Below are 21,331 nucleotides of genomic sequence, written 5' to 3' on the forward strand. Positions count from 1 at the left end.
AAGGTTCAAAACTGACAAGATCTTATGCAGAGTACATTGTTAGTTGGTTGGTACACATTTTGCAATGTTTTTGTAAATGTTTTATACATGAATGTGTCTCGTTTTATTCTGAATTTTACTTTTCAAAATTTTTCTGCACATTGATGCTTTTTAATGGAAAATGCTGAGAAATTTTAGAAGAAATATAAAATTGAAAAATTTGACATAATACCTCTACAAAGCACTAATTGTACAAAAGAACTAGACGCTTTTATTACATTTTAAAGTATCGAAATTAAAAAAAAAATCAATCACCAATAACTCTCTGATTGAAATTGACGTTGATTAACTTAATTTTAAAAGAAAATGGCATTCTAAAAATGAACGCGTTAAAAGTGTACTCTAAGAGACATCATCAATGAAAACATTGTTGTGAAATATTAGTCTTACATTCCATTAAATAAAAAAAAGTCGCCTCTAAAATCTATTTAAGGATAGAAACACTTTTAAAATACTCGGTAGAAATAAATAAATAATACAAATCTAAAATCACCTGACTTTTATTTATGCACATATTTACAAACCTTTCGTTTCAATACACAACTGGAGTCATTCAAATCACTGTTGAAATAATCGTCTGACTTGTTCAGGAATTTTTGGATTTCCAAACTTATCGCTTGGTTTAGCATACACAGGGCGGCTCCCCGTAATTGATCTGTACAAAAATGAATCTCTGTTGAAAAACATTTTCAACCACGAATTCTGAGATTTGCTCAAGTATTCCAAAAACACTTGCAGCAAGGTCACTTTGATGGGTTTGAAATCATTCATCATTTCAGTGAAGGTGTAAGAATTGACGTATTTGCTTTCCTTGGTATTTCTGGAGATTTCGTGAAGGAAAGAGCCATGTTTCGTGACAAATTTCAGAATGCTGTCTTTTAACACCCCACTGTGAGGTTTCTTCACTTCCTTTAAGCTGTCGAGTGTTTCGAAAATTAGTGGAACGTTTTCTGAAGCCTTCCTGAGAATCATTGCAAGGTGCTTCTGACCAATTTTACGAAGGATGGGCTGCACTTCGTTTTCCAATTTGTATCTAGCATCGTCGATGAGTGCTCTGGGAATCTTGATGATGGTGCCTTCTGGGGTGTAGAAGGTTTGGCGACTGAGCATGTCGGAAATGACAGGTGAAAAAGCGGATTTAAGTGACCAGAAGAGCCTTTGAAGATCAAACCTGGTCTCAGGATCATCAAGCATTTCGTACAAAATGGGAAGAAGTACCTTACTGGTCAAGCTGTTATCATTTCCGAGTAGCGTGTTTCCAATAGAGCTGAATACATCTTTTACAACTGGCTCGAGGAACCCCATTAGAACATCTGGAACTTGTCTTTTGGTGCGTTGACGATCAACTTCGGGTCCATCCTCATCTACGCTGCGTCGGGATCGAGTTGATGGAATAAGTCTGGATGCGAAGTATCGTCCCATTTTCAAAACAGGTTGAAGATCTTTGTTGAATTCTTGTACGATGTCGGTTATGGAAACCAAGCTTAAGTGAGTGGAATTCGAAAGCTCATAAGACTTGTACACTCGCTCAAATAATTTACCACTCATGCGTTTACCATAAGCTACTAATTTCCGAACTTGAGGCAATACCTTTTCTTTAACAATAGGCCAAACGTCATCCCGGATGGCATAAATAGTCGGTAAGTAGTCGGTTTCGATAGTGGCATAAATGCTTGGGGACACACTCTTCACAGCTTCTGCAACCATTGGTCTGACTTTTCTGTACAGTGCTACAGCGGTGGACTTCAAAGCTTCAATGGATATCGTATGCACTTCTTGGACGGCTCGCTTGTGCAAATGATGGAAAACTTCAAAGCACGGGACGGTAGTGTCATCCTGACATTTTGATGTCTGGTAATCAAAAGCTTCACCAAGTGGACAGGATAGCGTTTGCAGCTCGTGATTTTTGCAGAAGTGGTAAACCTGAGGAAAGAGAAGAAAATTGTAAGAAAAATAGAATATGACAAAAATGGGAAGGGAACAAAATGCATTATAATGTAATTTTAATTGATTATGTAATTTGTTGTTCATTTTCTGTTTTTTTTTAATTTCTTTAAATAAATTTAAAGTACGTTTTTTCGCATTTTTTTTGAGACAGGTAACTTGCCGACGCGTGATATGTTACTCACTTGTTTACTTAAAGATTTTTGTAACTCCATTCCACCTGTCAGTTTGTTCTCCTAATTAAAGTTGTGTTATTAAAACCTTAGGAGAAAATTCATTATGTAAAGTGATAAAACTATTGGACAATTTTAAGCTGGACGTGGGCCGGTTTAGTAGAAATTAAATGGATGCAGTTTTGGATTCAAGGAAATATGCCAAATTTTGACAGGAATTTCTTACTTTGTTTTGAATCATCGATTCGTGATGGAAATAAAAAAATATAATAAGCAGAGACCACAGCATGTTAATTTTTTTCTTGTATCAACATTCGTATCAGCAAAATTAAAGCTTAGCAGCAAAATGATCATTCGATCAGTTTTGTATCAAATAAATGAAAACTTTGTATCAGATTTGAAGCATGAAACTAAAAGATTTGATAAGTTTCGAAACATAACTATAGAATATATCGATTAGGTCATATTAGTTTTAAAATAGAAAATTTGGAGCCAAAGAAAAAAACAATAATTAATTAATTTTGTGTAAGCTAATTTTAAAAAAGATGAAAATTTTATGTCATACTGTTAGCTATCCACAGCAATTGAGAGCACATATTCTGTACCCGCAAGGCATACAAAAAATTACGTCAGGCAAATTAGCAGCAATTACGTCAGGCATTATTAGGATTAGGGTTAATAGATTGATGTAAGAGCTTTAATTTCGTTAAGTTTTTACAGTAATATAGCACATTTCTTAGATTAATTGAAAAATAATTTTCCTATTAAATTTACATTTTTCAATATATTTTATACTGTTAAGTTATACTACGCTTTTTATAGCATTAATACTGTTTTGGAAAATATTAATTTAAATTTTAAATGCATATTCACTCTTTAATTTACTATACATACACTTTTACTCTTTGTGTTCGAAATATCTGCCATCTAATTCGCAATTAGTCGAAAAATATTTTTCCTTGATTTTACTTTTTAAAAAATTATCGCTGTTAAAAATGTATTAATGTATTGTTACACAATTTAATTACACAATAATTTTACTCAGAAAGAAATCAACAGGCCTAAATTTTTTCTAGTTTCATATCTTTTAAGTGTCTGCTTATAACTTTTATGGTACATCGAATAAACTCTAAACAGTTAAGTGAAACGGTTCTGTTTTACATCAGAAAAAGCAACTATTAGGGTATTAGGATGAAGGTAGTGTATGAATTTAAACTTTTTTTTGGAAGGGGGGGGGGGATTTCTTTCTCAATATATTGAGATTCTGAGCTTCAAAACATTTAAAAGAATAAAAGAAACCTTTAAAGAAAATTTAATTCGTAATTTTCCAAGTCAAAAGGTTTTTAACTGAGTAAGTTCATGCAGTACTGAGCGAGCATGCTTTTTCATAATCGGATACTGAGATCAATTTTCTATATTTAGTTTAAGATTTCTTTTAGTTGGCCATTATTTAATTTAAATATAAACAATTTCTAAAACTGCTTGAAAGCAACAATTTTATTATGTTCATTCCACACTACCCTTATCCATGTTTTCTTTCGCGAAGTCTAGCTATTAATGACTACATTTTGATTACAAAAACTTTTTACGTGGGAGAAACATGTTTCGTGACAAAACTGTAATAATAATAATAATAATAATAATAAAAATAATAATAATAATAATAATAATAATAATAATAATAATAATAATAATAATAATAATAATAAAACACATAAAAAGTAGGAACTATCGTTATGTTACTCCACGAAAGTATCGTATTTAAACTATTCCATACATTGCATACTTGCCAAACTTCGAAGGAAAAAAAAAACGAGATTTTACTAGAGGTATATAGGTAATTCACTATCGACATATCCTCGCTACAGAATTATTAAATATTTTGCTAAATAACATGAATTCTAAATTTAAAGTGAAATGGGGATTTTTTGCAGCAATTTGGTAGTAGCAGGAAAAACAAATTAATAAGGAATGAACTTTAAAGGAAAAACAAATTAATAAGAAATGAATTTGCTTAAAGTTTTGTACATTCTGCAGTCTCTACCAGAAAAGTAGCTACAAAAATTTAATTATTAAAATCCGAAAAAAAAAGGGAAACCAATGTCTCATGAAAATACAATATAAAATCAGTAGGTATAGGGTAGCACACACATGTTGAAATAACTTCAAACATTAAAAATAAATGAAATAATTTCAAGATGCAAAAGTATTGAAATCTGCTGCAATTTTCGGCAAAGCACGTGCTTCGTTGAACAAGCAGTGTGCAAAGCTTCCAAAAAATAAATTTTTCCTAAATGAGTTATTAATTGGAAAAATTCTTATCCCCTGACATTTGATAGACTAGAAAAAGACTATTGAGAAAAAAAGTGAAATTTTTTGTTGATTGACTGAGAAAATTGCAAAAACGGAAGAAAATCGTAAAAAACGGGAGATCGGGAGATGGAAGCAAAAAACGGGAGTCGCCCGTTAAAAACAGTAGAGTGGACAAGTATGACATTGTTTTAATAGATGCCGAACAAGAAAAAAACGAAAATATTTTTACTACAAAAGTTGTTTTGCAGGTAGACACACACACCTACAATTTTATAAGTATGCTTCCGAATTATGATATAAATATGATGTATGGCTTTGTTAAATGATATTGATCATAACAGGCATGTTCTAGACACATAATTCAATTACCAGAAATTATACTCCGGCTGTATGAAGAAGTTAGAAAACGAAAACAACTCAGACAAAAGTGATTTTTAGACCAAATTTGGTGATGAATTAGACCTGTACGACATTTATAAAAATGTTTCGAATTAGTTGTATTCATACTTCAATTTCATTTTGAATCATCCGCGAAGTTAAGAAATAAATACTATTGGACTGCAAAATTTAAAAAAAAAATTAAAAAGGGGAAAAAAGCGTTTAATTTCTCAGTCATCATCAAGAACACTAGGAAAATGAAGCAGGGCACTTGGGAAAAACTTATCAAAGTTAGAGAATATGTAAGATTAAAAAAAACTATCTCCTTGCGAGAAACTGGTCAGACCATCGATTTTTTACTACCAACATTGCTGTTTTGACCCTAAAACGGTACGATTTTTTTTTAATTTTTACTCACGCGTCCATAAAGACAGCAAAATACAAGTTTGAGTTTGCAAGATCAGTCAACTTGTTTAATAAAAAGTTTTTTTAATGCTTTAAACCAGAAAATACTTTCCAGCTGTAAAAATTTGAAGACTAGCATGAATATTTGTTTAGCTAATTAACTATCATTTTGGGGTTATCATTGGACGATTTTCAGATTTTATTTAAGGATAACTTACTCTGCATCCTGTCGAGATATCAGCATAGTAGAATGTCCTTCCGTCTTCCGGGCATGAGAAGGCATTAACGGATGCAGCAAGCACCAGCAATGTGATGGAGAAGTTCAAAATCTCCATGTTCCAATTATCCAACTGCAAAACAAAATTAAAGTAATGATTAAGAGAAGCGAATGAATATTTAAAATATTTTTGATTTTATTTCGGCGTTCTATATATATTTTTCGTTATTATTATCCTCCCGATGATCGAGTAACCCGAGAGTTTCAACAATGAAACTCGCGCCACGGCATGATTAATTTGATCATATGTTTTGGTATCTTTAACATATGCCGGGAAAGGAGGGCCATTCTGTCGTTGGTGACGGTTCAGATATTTCAATGGTAATAATTTCAAAGGGTAATGACGAAATTTTTCGCTTAAGAAATCGCACGTAAGTTTAATTTGTTAGGCAGAAAAAAATTGTTCATTAATATTTAAGGTATAATTTTTATTGAAATGTATGAGGCGTCACGTGCGGGACAAAGTGTCCGTTTTCCGTGGAATGGCCCTTTATCGTGACAAGGCTGAACTCGATCCGTTATTTTAACTGTTTTACTGGTAAGGCTGTCATTTCAGGGGAATGAAGAAACGAAAAACAATGAACGCTACCGCCTGCAGTTGGGGGTTAATCCACTGGGGTTAATCCAAACAGGCTATGACTTCGTTCAAATGTAGAAGCCATTTTTACCCGCCATACTTTGACGCAGGGCCGATCCTAGCAGGTGTGCAGAGTGTGCGCCGCACAAGGGCGGCCAAAGCAAGGGGCGGCCGCAGGCCGCATCATATAATTCTTATAATCAAGCAAAATTCCTCAAGAATTTCTCACAAGATAACTTATAATAAGTAGAATAAATATGCTGATTTTTAAATGTTCAATTGTTAATGTATGTGTCGATTTCTCGACATCATAGCATAGTTTAAGAAAAATAGAGTGTTAGGGAACATTGTGTTGGTTCATTGTCCATTAATATCTACTCTTTACACAAATGCTTCATTTGGTTGCAAAGTGTGTGACAGAACCGGTAATCAGGCATGGATATAGGGGAGGGGAAAGGCCCCTTCTGAAGCATGAAATGGTGCTGTCTAAAAGGAGCACCGAGGGCAGCCACCAATGTTTACCCCCCAAGCTTTTATAGACCTAAACAATGAGGACATATTTTATTTATTAAAAAAAAAACTATATTGATTACATACTTTCGCAAGCATTTCAAACAACTAACTATGTAACTAACTCTGTGTTTAACAATGGTGCATGCGTGAAGAGAAATTGGAGAACTGAGGTTCCCTTGAGAGTAACATATATGAATGACGAACTAAAATGTTGTACTTTTCCCCCTTTACGACAATTTTTCTGATTAAAATCTTGAATGAACTGCCCGGTTTCAAATCAGGTAGGAGAACAGGGCCCTTGCAACGGGAAGCAAATTTAAATGTGGCTCCAAAACCAAGATCCAAAAGGATGCCTTGACCTCCTTGACGAAACTAAAGAAGGCTTAAAATTGCGTTTCTTGGACTTTCGGAAAATTTCGCTGGTTGAACCATCGATCTTAAGGACCCAATTAAGTCTCTGATTTACCTCTTCCACCTTAACTTAATCAAACATAGCCTAAAAATGTTGGCTCCAAAATTCAATACGTGTTTTCAGACGACAGCCCTTCCTATCATCAAACGTCATATAAAATTGCTTTGGCATTTTTTGAAATTTTTGCAGTGGAGGACCCCGAAATCCATTCGCAAACATTACTACCAAAGACCAGAGCAAAGACAGTCTCAATTAGCGTCTTTAGAGAAGTCTCTAATTCCACCCCCTCTCACTTAACGTATTGAAAAACAAACTAAAATTGCGTTTTTCAAACATCAGTTTCAAGAACTTTTGGTGAAAGACCCCGGATCCCCCTTTTCTCCAACGCAATCACTATACCTGAAAATTTCCTTTAGACGGTTCCATGGAGCCACGGCTTCCTGCCCAAACTAGCCTGAAATTGACTTCAGTTTCAAAAACACAGTTCGTGAGGGCACACTGAACCCCCGCCCGCTCTTAGTCCCATCGTTATCAAACAATGCTTAAAATACGATTTTGGGACTTAAAGAATTCCGGAGGAGAACTGCCAGGCTTATGTAACTTTTCACGCTACGGCATATCCATCAATCGTCGAGGTGAGGTGGACAAAAGTCTATAGTTATATTTTTCAGATATTAATGTTGAAAAATATCCGAAAGATCCGTAGAAGCTTCCCAGTTTTTTTTAACGTCACCAAAGATAATATAAAATTGCGATTTTAGAAATATCCGCTTAAGAGCTTCAAAATCCTTCCTTCCGAAAAATAGCCTATAATGGATTTCAGTTCCAAAAAATATTTTGGTTCGGATATTTTCACGTTTCCCCTATTGTTTTCAAATCTAGCTAAAAACGGGTTTTTGAAAAAATAAAACCGAAAAATTACCGGAGGATAGCCGCCAGATCCCCTACCGTCACCAAAGACGGCCTAAATTTAAGTTTTAAATTTATATTTCAAAATCTTTCGATGGGAGACGATTGAATCTCCCTCCCTCTTGCAACGTCAACAAAGGTAACCCAAAATTGCGGGTTTAAAATTTCAGTTTTGGGAGATTTTTTCGGAAGAACGCCGATCCTTCCTAAGCTATGGTCTTAAAAAATAGCTTCAAATTGATTTCAATTTTGAAAGAATTTTAGGAAGGAACTGCAACATTACTTTCACCTAAAGTCTCGAAAAAGTTCCTAAAATTGCGATATTTGACGTCAATTTCGAAAATTTCTCCATGCACCTTAAATATACTTGACTCTTATGTCCTTGCAACCAAACACAACAAAAGATTAACTAAAAATATTTTTTCATACGCCAATTTCGATAATTTTCTTGGAGCAATCCTCCTCCCCTGAACCCCTGACACCTTCCCTTACGCTTCCCCTTCCTCCGTCCCTTCTCTGATGTCACTGAAGAAAGACTATAAAATGCGAAAAGTAACAACGTATAAAAAGCACAAATTCACAGATGGTAATCTGCGAATTTGTGCTTTTTAGCCTACTTTCCCAGTAAAAGTCAGAAAAAGAAGAAAAAAGCATGAAAGAAGGCTTAATGCATCTTAAAAATATCGTGAAAAACAAAAAAAAGTCAAAAATAATTAAAATAATTAAATAAATATCGAAAAATTAAAAATTGGAAAGTAGGGTATTGAGATGGGGAAAAATGTCTGTCGGTTTGTCTGTCTGTCCCCCCCTAATAACTTTTGAATGAATAGTCCGATTCGAACAAACTTTTTTTTTGTTCGAAAGATCTCGGCGAGGATACCTCATTCCCATATTTCACTTTTTGATTTGAACTATTTTTGTTCAATTTTGAACAGTTCAAAAAAAAACTCAACATTAGCGCCTATGGGGAAACTGATAGTCAATGTAGATTCCGTACTTGAAGGCAGATTTATTTCAAACAAATTTTGTTGGAAATAGCTCTTGACGCCGAACTCCAGACTCCGACTCCGAGAATTTAGAGGCACCTAACTCCGACTCCTGTGCCCGACAATTAATTGGACTCCGACTCCCCGACTTCGTCTCTGACTTCGTAGCTTTGGCAAAAATGTATACACGGAGGACAAATGACTGACTCCGATTCTTATACATCTGACTCCGGCTCCTTTACCCCAAATGAGATTGACTCCAACTCCGACTCCGCAGCTATGGTTTTGACTGTTAAATAATTATTATTGTTTTGACTTGTTTGTATTTTTACGCTAAAGTTTTAATTTAGGTATTCAGTTTTCGGCGAATTAACTCGAAGTCATTTATGTTTCTACATAAAGATATGCGCAGACGATTTTTTTTTTTTTGGACAATGAAAATTATTTCTTTAAGTTGACATTTCATTGTTTTTATTTATTTTGGTAAGTGCATTAATTCATTTAAAAAATTGTTTTTGGCAACAGGGGAAAAAGAAACGATTTTTTTTTTTTTTTTGATATGATGTATTTATTTTAATGAGCTTATTAATTTTAATTATTATTTTTTCGTTTTGAAAGCTGTTAAAGATTTTTTTTTTAATGGAAAAAGTGTATTAGCTGCTTTGTTTAAAAGTTGCTGCTTTTTTTTTACGCATTTAATTTTTTTAGATGAGTGAGGAATATTTAAGTCCTAGAAATCAGCTTAAAGTATTTTAAAAATATGTTTGAAAAAATTTGCGATTTTAGCTATTTTTGAGAATATTGATCAGGTATTAGAAAGTAGTATGGGTATAATGGAAAGTAGGCTCGTCTAGTTCTAGACAGAACTTCTTGTTATACGTTGTTACTTTTCGTTTTTTTACAACAGCACAAAGTAATTTATTTATCTTACTATAAAATACGTTTTTACGACTAGTAAATTTTGGTATTTATTACTTTCTTCAAGGATATAAATTGTACCTAAAGAGTTTCTTACTATAAAAAATTTCTTTCTTTTTATAAGATCATTCTTCTGCCCCCCCCTTTTTTTTAATTCGAACTTGGCATAGAAATTTAAAGAAAGATTTATATAGACGTTAAAGATTAGTCAAAATATGCAAATTACTCTTGAGGGGCGGCACATTAGGTCTTTGCACACGGGCGGCCGACACCCTAGGATCGGCCCTGCTTTGACGGGCGATTTTCTAGCTTTAAAATAATTTTAGTAACTGTTATTTGTATTATTGTAGAAGCAGTAGTAGTCGTATACAATAAACACGGCAACTGACATTGATTAGTCATCTAAAACAGGTTATACGCATAATGCATGTTCTATTAATTAGAAAGCTTCTATTCTAGAACAAAAACACCTCGTGAAAATTGATTTTCAACTGAAAAAATCATTCATGTTTGAAATGATTTTCAAAAGCCAGACAAGATCATTCCCCCCTCCCCTCTAAATTAAAAATTTTTTCCTAACGTACAATCTCACAATACTGCGGCACAAATTTCAAATTATAAAAATATTTAATTTCTTAAAAGGTTACACACTTTTTAAATATGTAACACTAGTTTGAAAACTTGACACAACGAATTCAGAAATTGAATTAAAGCATTTTAAAATACTGATTTTTGTCTTATGATTTTTTTATAAAGATTCAAAAGATTTTCAAGAAACAAGCAAATAAAAAAATTCAAAAAAAAAAAAGGAAGCGTTCCTAGAAAATGATGAGCAGCTAATCTGCCCAATTTCTGCCAGTAAGACATCTTACAAAGAGCAGGAAAGTTTCTCGCTTTAAGTTAGTAATCTTCCTGAAATTATAATATCCCTTAAAAGTTCGCCCTGTTGGGAATATGGACAGAAATTTTCTGTACACCCGAACTTTCTTTTGCTCTTTGTTGAGTTCTGTGCTCTAACCTTAATTTTGAACGAACTGTGCAACTTTTTTAAAGTTCAGAATTTTATAAGCAATAAGCAATTAATTCCATCACTTAAGCATCTAAAAATGCATTATATGTGACAAACAGCATAATTATTTCAGATAAATACCGCGAAAACAGAATTTTAACATTTTAACGGAAGGACCCTGCAAGTTGACCCTTGCATAACTCCAACTTTTTTCATTAGAATTTAGTGCCACTAATAGTAACTTTTCCGCAGTACCATTAGGTGTGTTGATTTGAAATACGACATCCATTTTTCTCAATCATAAAAGAGATTTTCACCGATTGGGCTTTAACATGTAGGCAGAAAAGCCTATTTTTTTATACTGGGAGAGAGAAAGTCATTTCAAAATATCTGTAAGTTTATTACTTACAAACGAGTTCATGCGTCAAACATAGAATTGGAAATCAGATACTAAATAGTAATTAGAACAATTACTAATAATAAATTGTAACAATTTAATTATAACGTAAGGCAATATATTCGACTGGCGCTGTTTTTGAAGCCTAAGACTATTTAAATGTTTCTTGGCTTCCCCCATGTAATCAAAATTTCGCAATTATAAGAATCCGAAAGTTTTTGTTAAAATAAAATAATCCGCTAACTTAATTAGACAATTCCATAAACAGCAATAACTTCTATTAATTCGTCTTTGTGCACAATTTCAACCACTCGCGAACTTTTACTACTTGTTTCGAATTTTTAATGAAAAAGTTTAGCATCATTTTATGATCCCCAAAAATGTCTCAGTATTTGGCGACAATAACTCCTTGACGAAAATTAATAAGACAGTTTTCTCAAAGTACGCAAGGGGAGCACTATCCATTCAAAAAATGTTTACCGCAAATTTGGTAGCATTTTAAATTGCAACAAGAATCCACAACAATTGAAATTTCCCAAAATAACACAAGCAATTATATAGTACAGTAGAGAACCAATTATCCGGGAAGTTCGGGACCATCGCTATCCCGGATATCTGAATTTCCCGGTTTTCTGGATTGCTAAAAAGCGCTATTGGCCGATTGTTTGTAAAATTTAAATTACTATATAATAAATAATTAAGCATATTAAAATAAGAAGAAAACAGTTCAGAAATGCTTATGAATATCGAAATATAAAAAACTATTATTGTGAGAATAATTTAAACACTAAAAAACTTAAGTTATTCATAATACATGAGACCCTCACATTCTGTTTGGAAAAGAAAAAAAAATCCACCACTTTTCGATGTTTTAAAACGAAAGAAAATGAAGGGAAGGGCAAAAAATAAGTTTTTGAACCTAAATCTGCAAATTTCTACTATGTGTATAAAAAAAATTCGCTTTCTATGCGACAATATTCATTTCCTTAGCTATCCCGCATAAAGAATAACCATTTTAAGTTAGTGTTTGCAAACATTTTCTCGAGTTATGCGTGAGTAATATGTTGTTTATTAAGAAATCGTTCATATTCTTTTTGGTATTTCAAAAAAAGAAAAAAAAAGCTTAATTTTTCAAAAATTGCCAAAATTGCTTATTTTAAAAAAATAACGGGAAAGTAGGGAAAAAGTTGCCGGTTTTCTGGTTTCCCGGTTTATTGGTTCCCGGATAAAAGGTTCTGCACTGTATTATCACGGGCGTAATTTTTTAAAACCGTTTGTATTTGAATAATAGCCATATGGAGAGAGTTTTTGACTGTTCAGTTAAACGAGTAAGAACATAAATTTTAGAATCAGGTCTCTTTATAAAGTAAAAATTTACAACAGAGAGAAAAATCTAAAATTTCTTCATGTGGTAAAAATAAACATATATAAACGATTGGTTATCTTTTTCCTTGCATTGGAACCCAAAATTTGTCTTTAAAAACTTCCTAACACGATTTCGGAATCAAAAGAGCAACTTGCAGCCGCCCCATTTAATCATGAAATCTCAAAACTTTTAACAGACTGTAAAGCCTAAAGGGTTTAAGATTCACCATAAGTACTTTTTGCGCTTTTTTAAATATACAAAAAAAGTCCATGCCAAGTTTCAATAAAATTCGAGACTGTGGGTGCTATACCACTTTTTTTTTCAAAGGTAAATTAAAAAAATAAAAATATTATTGAAATGATGAATAAAATAAGCAGGTACAAGGTAGCATATTGTAAAACACCCAACATTAAAAATAATTGAAATACTTGCAGGATGCACAAGAATCTCAAACGAGAAATGCAAATTTCGGCTCAGCACGTGTTTGAGATCGTTGGCATGATTCCAAAACATAAGTTTTTGGCAGATATCGCGGAGGATGAAGATTCGAGGGAGAAAAATATAAAAAAGAAATCGGGGGCTGAAAATTTTTAAAAAATCTCATCCCTGATGTTAAAAAAAGGAAAAAAAATATATTAACTGATTATTTCATATTTTATAATTTTTTCAAATGTTTATATGCTTTTTTCGTTTCTAAAGGAATACTTTTCCCTATCGAAAGAATGACTTTCTCGAGAAGTGATAGGGGCTTGAAAGCTATGTTTTAAGGTTGTTCTCAAGGCAAGTACACTGAATCCCCCCAGATATTATATGTAGTTCAAAAACAATAAAAAACGAAAAAAAAAGGAAAGGAACCTCAAATAGCCGAATCTTATTGTGTGATGCATAAAAATAAAAATACTGCAGTATACAAAATAAAGGTACGAAATATTGCCTTGGAAAATCTGTTTAGTTAAGAACAAATATTAAATGAAAATCGACTGTGAGTTAGTGAATTCCTCCAATTGGACTAATCAAAAGAGTTATTCTTGATGAATTTTATCTTGTTTAGGATTTTATTTCATCTTGTAAAGTTATACATTTATATTTGTCACGCATTTCCTGGATAAACTGACCGTAGTAGTTCCACTTCGTTAGAAAAATTATTTTCCAAAATAATTAAATGTTGTACCCTATTTCAGAGTTTAATTTTTAAATTCACACACTTATTTCTTTTCGAAAAGTGTATTACTCTTGAAGTTAATATTCGTTAATACTTTTAGTAGTTTTTCAGGCTCATGCATGACTCGTAAATAACATGCAAAAAGTTTTTACTAATTATGAATGCAATTTAGAAAACTTTTCTGTTAATTATATCAGAAGTTTCAGCATCAGAAAAAATTTGCGAGAAAGCGTATCATTTATTTCTTAAGTTTTTAAATTTTATTTTGTACCTAACAATACATTTTTGAGCGTTTTTTTTTACGCACGTAGCGTAACTAATTTTTTCTAATGCGTAGAAAAATGAATATTTCAGATTTAAGTGTTCATCATTATTTTACAAAAAATATATATTTAAAAATGTTTTGCTGTGAAATATTATGTGCTCGTGCGTGTGAATGCTTTATTACTCAAAGTTTATATAGTAAAATCTCATGACAACGAATACCAATTCAATGACATATCCTTTATAACGAAATAAATTGCGGTCCTGTTTTGATTGCCAGTACATTCATTGCTTGAATGCCGCTGCAACGAAACTCACGCTACAACGAACAAAATTTGCGATCCCTTGAATTTTTTGTAACGTAGTTAAATTTTGTTTCAAAATGACATGAAAACACTATAGGGAAGAAGGGAAGATAATGATTATTTTGTGAGTGTTAGGGATTACGACAATTTTGTAAAATAATTTTTCGTTAGTAAAATGAGTGAAAAGTCCTGATGTATGCTTGAATACGATGATTGTCTGATATTTACCTAAAATACTCAAAACTACCCTAAATAAGCTACAACGCATGGGAAAGAAACACAAATAGAATAAGAACAGAAATTTGACTTGAATTTGAAGAACAGAAAGTTTTTATTTTAATTTAACTTAATTTATTTATTTTTGCGCTGCCTATAATAAACCTTGTAAGTAACCATACCACAAACTAAATTTAAAAAAAAAGCTTTCAGGTAAAATAATCTTTTTAATGTTCCGGAAACTATTTTAGGTATTTTTAAAGGAAATAATTTATTTACTTGTACTATGGAGTCTACAGATTGCAATTAATTATAATTAATAATAACTTCATTTGTTAAACCAATGTTTTTAGCACGCGCAGCGAATAAAATAACGATTTTGTTTTGATTTAATAGCGGAGAGTTTATGTTTTAATTTGTAGGGTAATGTAAGGCGAAGTGAAATATTTATAACTGAGGTTTTTAAAATCGAACAAACCGGAAATTTTTGAAAATTACAGTATATAAAAAAAAATCTATTTTACAATAAAACTTGCGTTGACACGGTAATTTGTATTGTGGGCAGTAAATTTTCGCCTTAAATACAAGTGGAAAATTTTCACTTTTTTTTCTATGAGGCAAAGTAAAAAAAAAACTTTTTTACTTTCCATACGTAAGTGATTTAGTAACTGATTGAACGAGTAAACGAAATGACTATTTCACTTTGCCCAGCATGTACTTGACTGATTTAAAAAAAATGTACGGTCTTAATTAATATTTAAAATGTTATAAAAAGAATTTCATCACTTTATAATAAAAAAATTGACTGACAACATAATATTACAATATGAGTATCAATTTTGAAAACTTGACTGAATGTGTTTTAACCTTCGGTAGTATTTTAATCCTGATTGGATTAAATTACATATTACTAAATAGTTAAAAATTTAACTAGGTAATTGGCATTAAAAGCGGAGTAAATATTTCACCATTTTACTTTGCCCCACATTTTCCTACATAAAGTGCGAAATAATAGCATTTGTTATCATGACTGCAGCGTAAATAAGTAGTAAGTAGCTCGTTTCCCGAAAAATAATAAGTGCACTAAAAGCAGAGTAAATATTTCACCATTTCACTTCCCCCACATTCCCTTACTACTAAAAAATAAAAATAGTAAACGTCAAGCGTGATTGATTTAATAGTAAATATGCTCGTTGATCTCATTCTCAGTAATTTTATGTTCTGTCTACTGGGAGATTTAGAGATATTGCGCAAGCATTTCAATATAAACTATGAAAATGATATTTTGATACTGTGAATAATAAACAATATGAAGTCTAAAATATGATGAAACTTTTGTTACTTGAATGGGCTTGATTTTAGCAAATTAGTCGAGCGGGCTATCGAAGCAACAGGAATAAAAAAGCAATTATTCGCATTAAATGAAAACTTTAAATTTGCTTTTGCGACTCAATTATGGAAAATTCCCTGTGTTTTCCGTGTATGCAACATTACAAACAAGTGTACAGATATTTAAAAAAGAACATTATTATTTTGATATTTTAATCACAGGGGGAAAAAATACCAAATGAAAAGGATAATTTGAATAAATTAAAATAAATTTAACTTTCAACACAATAAAAAAAAGCCTTCTCGTAACCATTCATTACTTGTTTTAAAAATAAAAGTTAAGCAGAATAATGAATATTAACGACTGATTTCATGCTCTCATTTAACTAGCATAAAATTGAAGACGCATGTCTAATAAAACAACAAATAATTTTTCTTTTAATGATATATATTTTAACATTTACTAAAGGAAAAAAATTACTATTTTTTATTTTATTTGACGAATGAACTTGATTAATGTTATTTATCTAATTATTTATTTCGGTAGTTTATACATTTGGGCATTGATTTTGTAATTTAAATTTAAAAATTTCCTGTATTTTCCAGGTTTTAGAGGAAAAATGTATTTTTACTGTTTCTCCAGGTTTCCCTGTGACGTGGCAACCCTGTTCATAGGATGGCAGGTTAAAACTTAAGGGAAGTCTGTCGGAAATATTAGCAATCGAAAAATGCTAAAATCGAAAATAATAATTTAAAAATATCTAAATAAATAGACCATTAAAATAATAGTTGGGAAGAAAATCTGTAAAATACAGCAATGTTTATTGTGTTACGGCCTACGTCACTTCACATAATATTACTGAGCTTGATTACATTTAAGATTTCTGTAATTTCTACCATGCTACAAGCTTGAATTCTAGACTTTTTTTTTTCAAATTGAAATGAGTTTCGTCCCAAACCCAGTTCTTATCATATAAAAGAATTCAAAACAGCACTTTATGCTTGAAAAATATAATGTACGGAAAATACAAAACAGAAAATATTAACACATTGAAGAATCATGATGACTTTAAGATAAGAAACAAAATTGTATTTTTCAGAATTTGGTAGCAAGAAAAATTCCTGGTCATGAGGAACGAAATACGTAACAAATAAATCGCTAACTTCAGACTTTGCACTTTATAGTGAACTATTATTTCCTTTTTGTTTTGACAGAGGAAAGTCTCTGTCAAAAGACTGAAAACTTTCTCCCCCGACCATGCAAAATTCGTTTTTCCTGACACGTACAAAACACATCATTTATATCTTTAGCTTTAACCAGGCTTAATTGTCAAAAATGCTATCAAGAGGAAAGGTAAATGATGTTAACAGTGGTTGGTTAAGATAGGCTACAACTAAATAATAATGCAATACATTTCGCTCAATTAATTAAGAAATTAGTTAACGAGCCTAATTTTCTCAATTAATAAGAAAATTAGTTAGTTTTTAATAACATAATTAATAGTCCTATAATTTCATAAAATGGGCTAGGCTGTTGATGACTTCAGAAAAGGCCATCAGATATTCCTCAGAAAAAGTGCATAAATAATACTAAAATGATCAAAAACACCAATCAAAAACGATTATTATATGAGAAATACTATTAAATATTTTGAGAAATTTTTTTAAACTTTTTAAGCAAATATCATTAGCCCTTTTTTTTTACAAAAAAGTGATAAATCGTAATTTTTTCATTGTAATTTAATAAACAAAACTAATGCATTTATATATCTGATCAATTATAAAAGTACTTATCAAAATAACAGAGTAATATTTGAAAAAAACACAAAATGTAAATTGATTCCTAATGAAGAAAAATAAGAATGTTTTCTTCTTTAATAACGAGCTTAGAAACATTAACAATTATTGGTGTTAATAAATAATATAATTTTTATCAAATTAAAAGAACGTCTAATCGTTAAAAAGCAAAACTATTCCTATTAGAGCTTTCTTGAAGCAACAAGTCTCAGTTAGGGAAATTACATGTTTTTTTCATTACTAGAAGTTTTTTTTTCTTTCTTTCTTTTTTTTTTTTTTGTGCAGTGAAAAGTCGGAAACATTTTCTTTAACAAGTCTTTCTGAATGAAAAATAGCATTCAAAATTCAAACCAAAGAAATACAAAATGAAATGAATAAAAGTGACCTTGCAAATGTTTATCAAAAAAGCCTAAAAACAACTAAAATATACATGGAATTATTTCCCCGTAAATAAAAAAAGGGTCAAAAACACAACAAATTCATTAATCATTTAGTCCTAGTCCTGGTGTTAGATTGTCTATTGTTATCTTAAAATGAAATTGGTATTATAATTTGGGGGTGGGGTATTATAAGAGCAAAATTTCTAATTTAGTACAATTTTTCACTTATTCCTTTTATTTACAAAACAATAATAATCACTTAATGAAGTAATCATTCAATAAAGATCTGCACTGTTTTGTTTAAATAAAAACTTCACTACACATGTTACTTATAAAGATTAATTTAGCTATTTTTAAAATGGAAGAATGTAATGATTGTAATCAGATCCGTATTGTTCACTTAAGAGTATTTTCTTCATTCCTTTCGTTGAAAAAAATGCATTTAATACTTGATTGAAGCAGTGCTTTTGAAGAACCAGATAATGTGCTTAAAATTCTCGACGAATTGCTGAGTAAATTGAAAACACTAATTTAAAAAAGGAACATTATAAAAACCATATTTCTAACAAACTTCTTAGCAAAGCATTTTTGCTGACAAAAAGCGCTAAGTAATTAATTACCAGTTTTAAAGAATCAAATTCCAAAATCTGAAACATTCGCATTTAATGTGAATTTTTAAATAAGGCATGAAATCCGGGAACTAATTTACGCGATCAATTTTCAATTTTCTAGCAACGTTACAAAAATATTTTATTGATGGTTTTTGAGAACTGGTTAAAATTATTTCCTAACAACATAAATAATTACAAAAACGAATTGATAAAAAAACAACAACTAAGACTTATGATGGTTAAGTTTGATAATATGAATTAACATTACAATCATAAAAAAAGAGAAAAGCTTTTTAACTTTTCAAACAATGAAAGAATTCAAGAAGTCTGAAACGAAAAACTAAAGATAAACTAAACTTACAAAAGATGTCCTCAAATCAAGAAGATATCTGCAAACAGCAAAGTATCAGTGACCAGGAAGAAGATATTCCAACGTCTGTCCAGTTGAAGAAAAATTGCAACTCTACTAAAAAAATTCCCGGACTTTTAGTATTTATAGGTTAGCCACACGTGTCGAAAAGTAAACGGAAGACAAACTATTCCAGACTTTCTTCTGCACGAGTGAACAGGTATCAACAAGTAGCAGGTGAGGTCACCCCTGGGGCCAACCCCTCTTCCACTGTCATGCAGTACAAAGGGGTGGGGAATCAAGAGGTGTCATCCTCAACCCTTCTTCAAGATAACCCTTCTTCTTGAATTGAATGGACTCATGTCTCTGTCACGTAGCCACTTTGCTGAATATAGAGAAATTATATTTCAAAGTGGTAGCGGGCAACTAAATTTAAGGAGGTCCTTCATTTTTACTGAAAATGACATTTGAAGAAAATAAAAATTATCATCGCATTTAAAAGAAAAAGGGTAATAATTCTAAAGGAAATCCATAAAAAGTCTATCAATCAATAAAAAATCAAGCAATCCATTTAAAAAAAAATCAACTAAATGAGCCTGAACTTTAATACCTGATATCATAGCTTTTTGATTTACAGAGTAAACTTTAAAGGAAAGAAAAACCCCATCTAGGTTTTTCAAAAAGGAACAAGTTTGTGCCCCCCCCCCACTCCAAAATACTTAGTGGTTTTCGAATAAATTTCCAAATTTTTTGAACCTCAGTCACAAATAATGTTACAGAATCAGTCTTGGAACTTTTTTGAGTCCTTTTTAATTATCTTTACCGTTATGCAAATAAATAGTTTTAATACATTAATATCAAATTACATTTTCATGATGGTAATTTCTAAAAGACTTTATCCAAAAAGCCCAACTATCAAGTTGCAAGAACTCTCTACACACTTATCCCTAAAACAGTTGAAATGAAGTGTGAAATAATTTTTTTACTAATTTATTTTGTCAGAAATAGCTTTTTTGGAACCTGTTTTTTTCACTACTCCTTTGGTCAATGTTTACAAAGTTGCCACACCGCAGGGAAATCTGAAAAAACTGAGAAATTACTGGGAATTCAATAATCGACAAAAAAAGAGAAAAAACGAACTTCATCTGTTATTATTATTATTTATTTTTTTTAGTTACAAAACTAACACCCAAATATAAGAGCTGTCGAGAAAAAAGAAAAATGATAAAGTAAACACGGTTATAATATCACTTCAGCATTTCGCTGAAACTTTCCGCCTTTTGTTTTTATTTACTGTTTTCCCGTTCTGATGATTAAATCATTAGCATTTTGGGCTGCTTCTTTGAACAAGAAGTCAATGTGAAATTTGTATCATTAACAAGTATTTAATTTTTATTAATTTGTGTTGTGAATAAATTATACTGAATAATGTATTACAAAGATGTTAGAAATAACAGAATTACCTGTTTTTAATTTAATAACTGTGCTAAAAGATATTAATTACTATTATTATTTTATGGTAACTTCTTAATTTACAATCATGTGTTTTACTGTAAAAAATATCATAATAAAATTATAGTCAGTAATAAAATTACACTAATATGCTTCATTTTTATTTAATTTAAACATACATAATTCTTTGACGCTGCGTAAAATCTTCGGTATTTTAAGATATTTCTTCCGCAATTTTTTAGATACTCTTTCGCATTTTATGAAGAAAATGTTGGTAAATCTGATGATAATAAATAAATAAAATAAAATAAAAATGGTACATTTACTTTAAAGTGTTTTTTTTTTTTAAGTATAAATATTAAAATGTCTATCATGAAAAAAGAATTATTTTAGTTGACATACATCTTGAACTCGATGGTGATTTAGTTCAATTAGTTATCACTTTTATATTACTGCTTAATATTCACATTTTTTAGCTTATGAGGTCCAAATAATGAATGGTTAATAGAAGTCTTTTTGATCTAAAAAAAGTTAAATATAAATATTAAGTAACCATAATTTTAGTTCAATTTCAACGAATTCTTCTTTACTTCCTCTAATGTTTTTCCTGTGGTGAAGCTACATGATGCTAATGTTCTTATGTTATCCAATTATCAGTGCTAGCTAATTGTTTGTGACGCAGTATATTCAAACAGGGAAAACACAGAATTATTTTCTTAGAATTGAGCGGGAAATCGGGTTTAGCAATGTGGATACATGTAGTAAAAATGGATGCATGTTATAAAACGTAGCAAATAAATGAACACACCGAATTAATTAATACGTTTTTGAACCTTTCTAAAAGAAAGAA

General features: G+C 31.0%; 1 protein-coding gene across 1 annotated transcript in view; it reads right to left on the reverse strand.

Annotated features, from left to right (window-relative positions):
* Positions 1–597: 597 nt before the first annotated feature.
* The window catches only part of LOC129227953 (uncharacterized), an 86,275-nt gene continuing 65,541 nt past the window's right edge, over positions 598–21,331 (reverse strand). The window contains exons 2-3 of the mRNA XM_054862578.1: positions 5,471–5,602; positions 598–1,962 (exon numbers count right to left, since the gene is read on the reverse strand). Coding sequence (XP_054718553.1) covers positions 598–1,962; positions 5,471–5,602 — 1,497 coding nt within the window. The remainder of the gene's footprint in view (positions 1,963–5,470; positions 5,603–21,331) is intronic.

The sequence above is a fragment of the Uloborus diversus genome, chromosome 8 (assembly GCF_026930045.1).
Source record: "Uloborus diversus isolate 005 chromosome 8, Udiv.v.3.1, whole genome shotgun sequence".
In the NCBI taxonomy this organism is placed as follows: Eukaryota; Metazoa; Arthropoda; class Arachnida; order Araneae; family Uloboridae; genus Uloborus; species Uloborus diversus.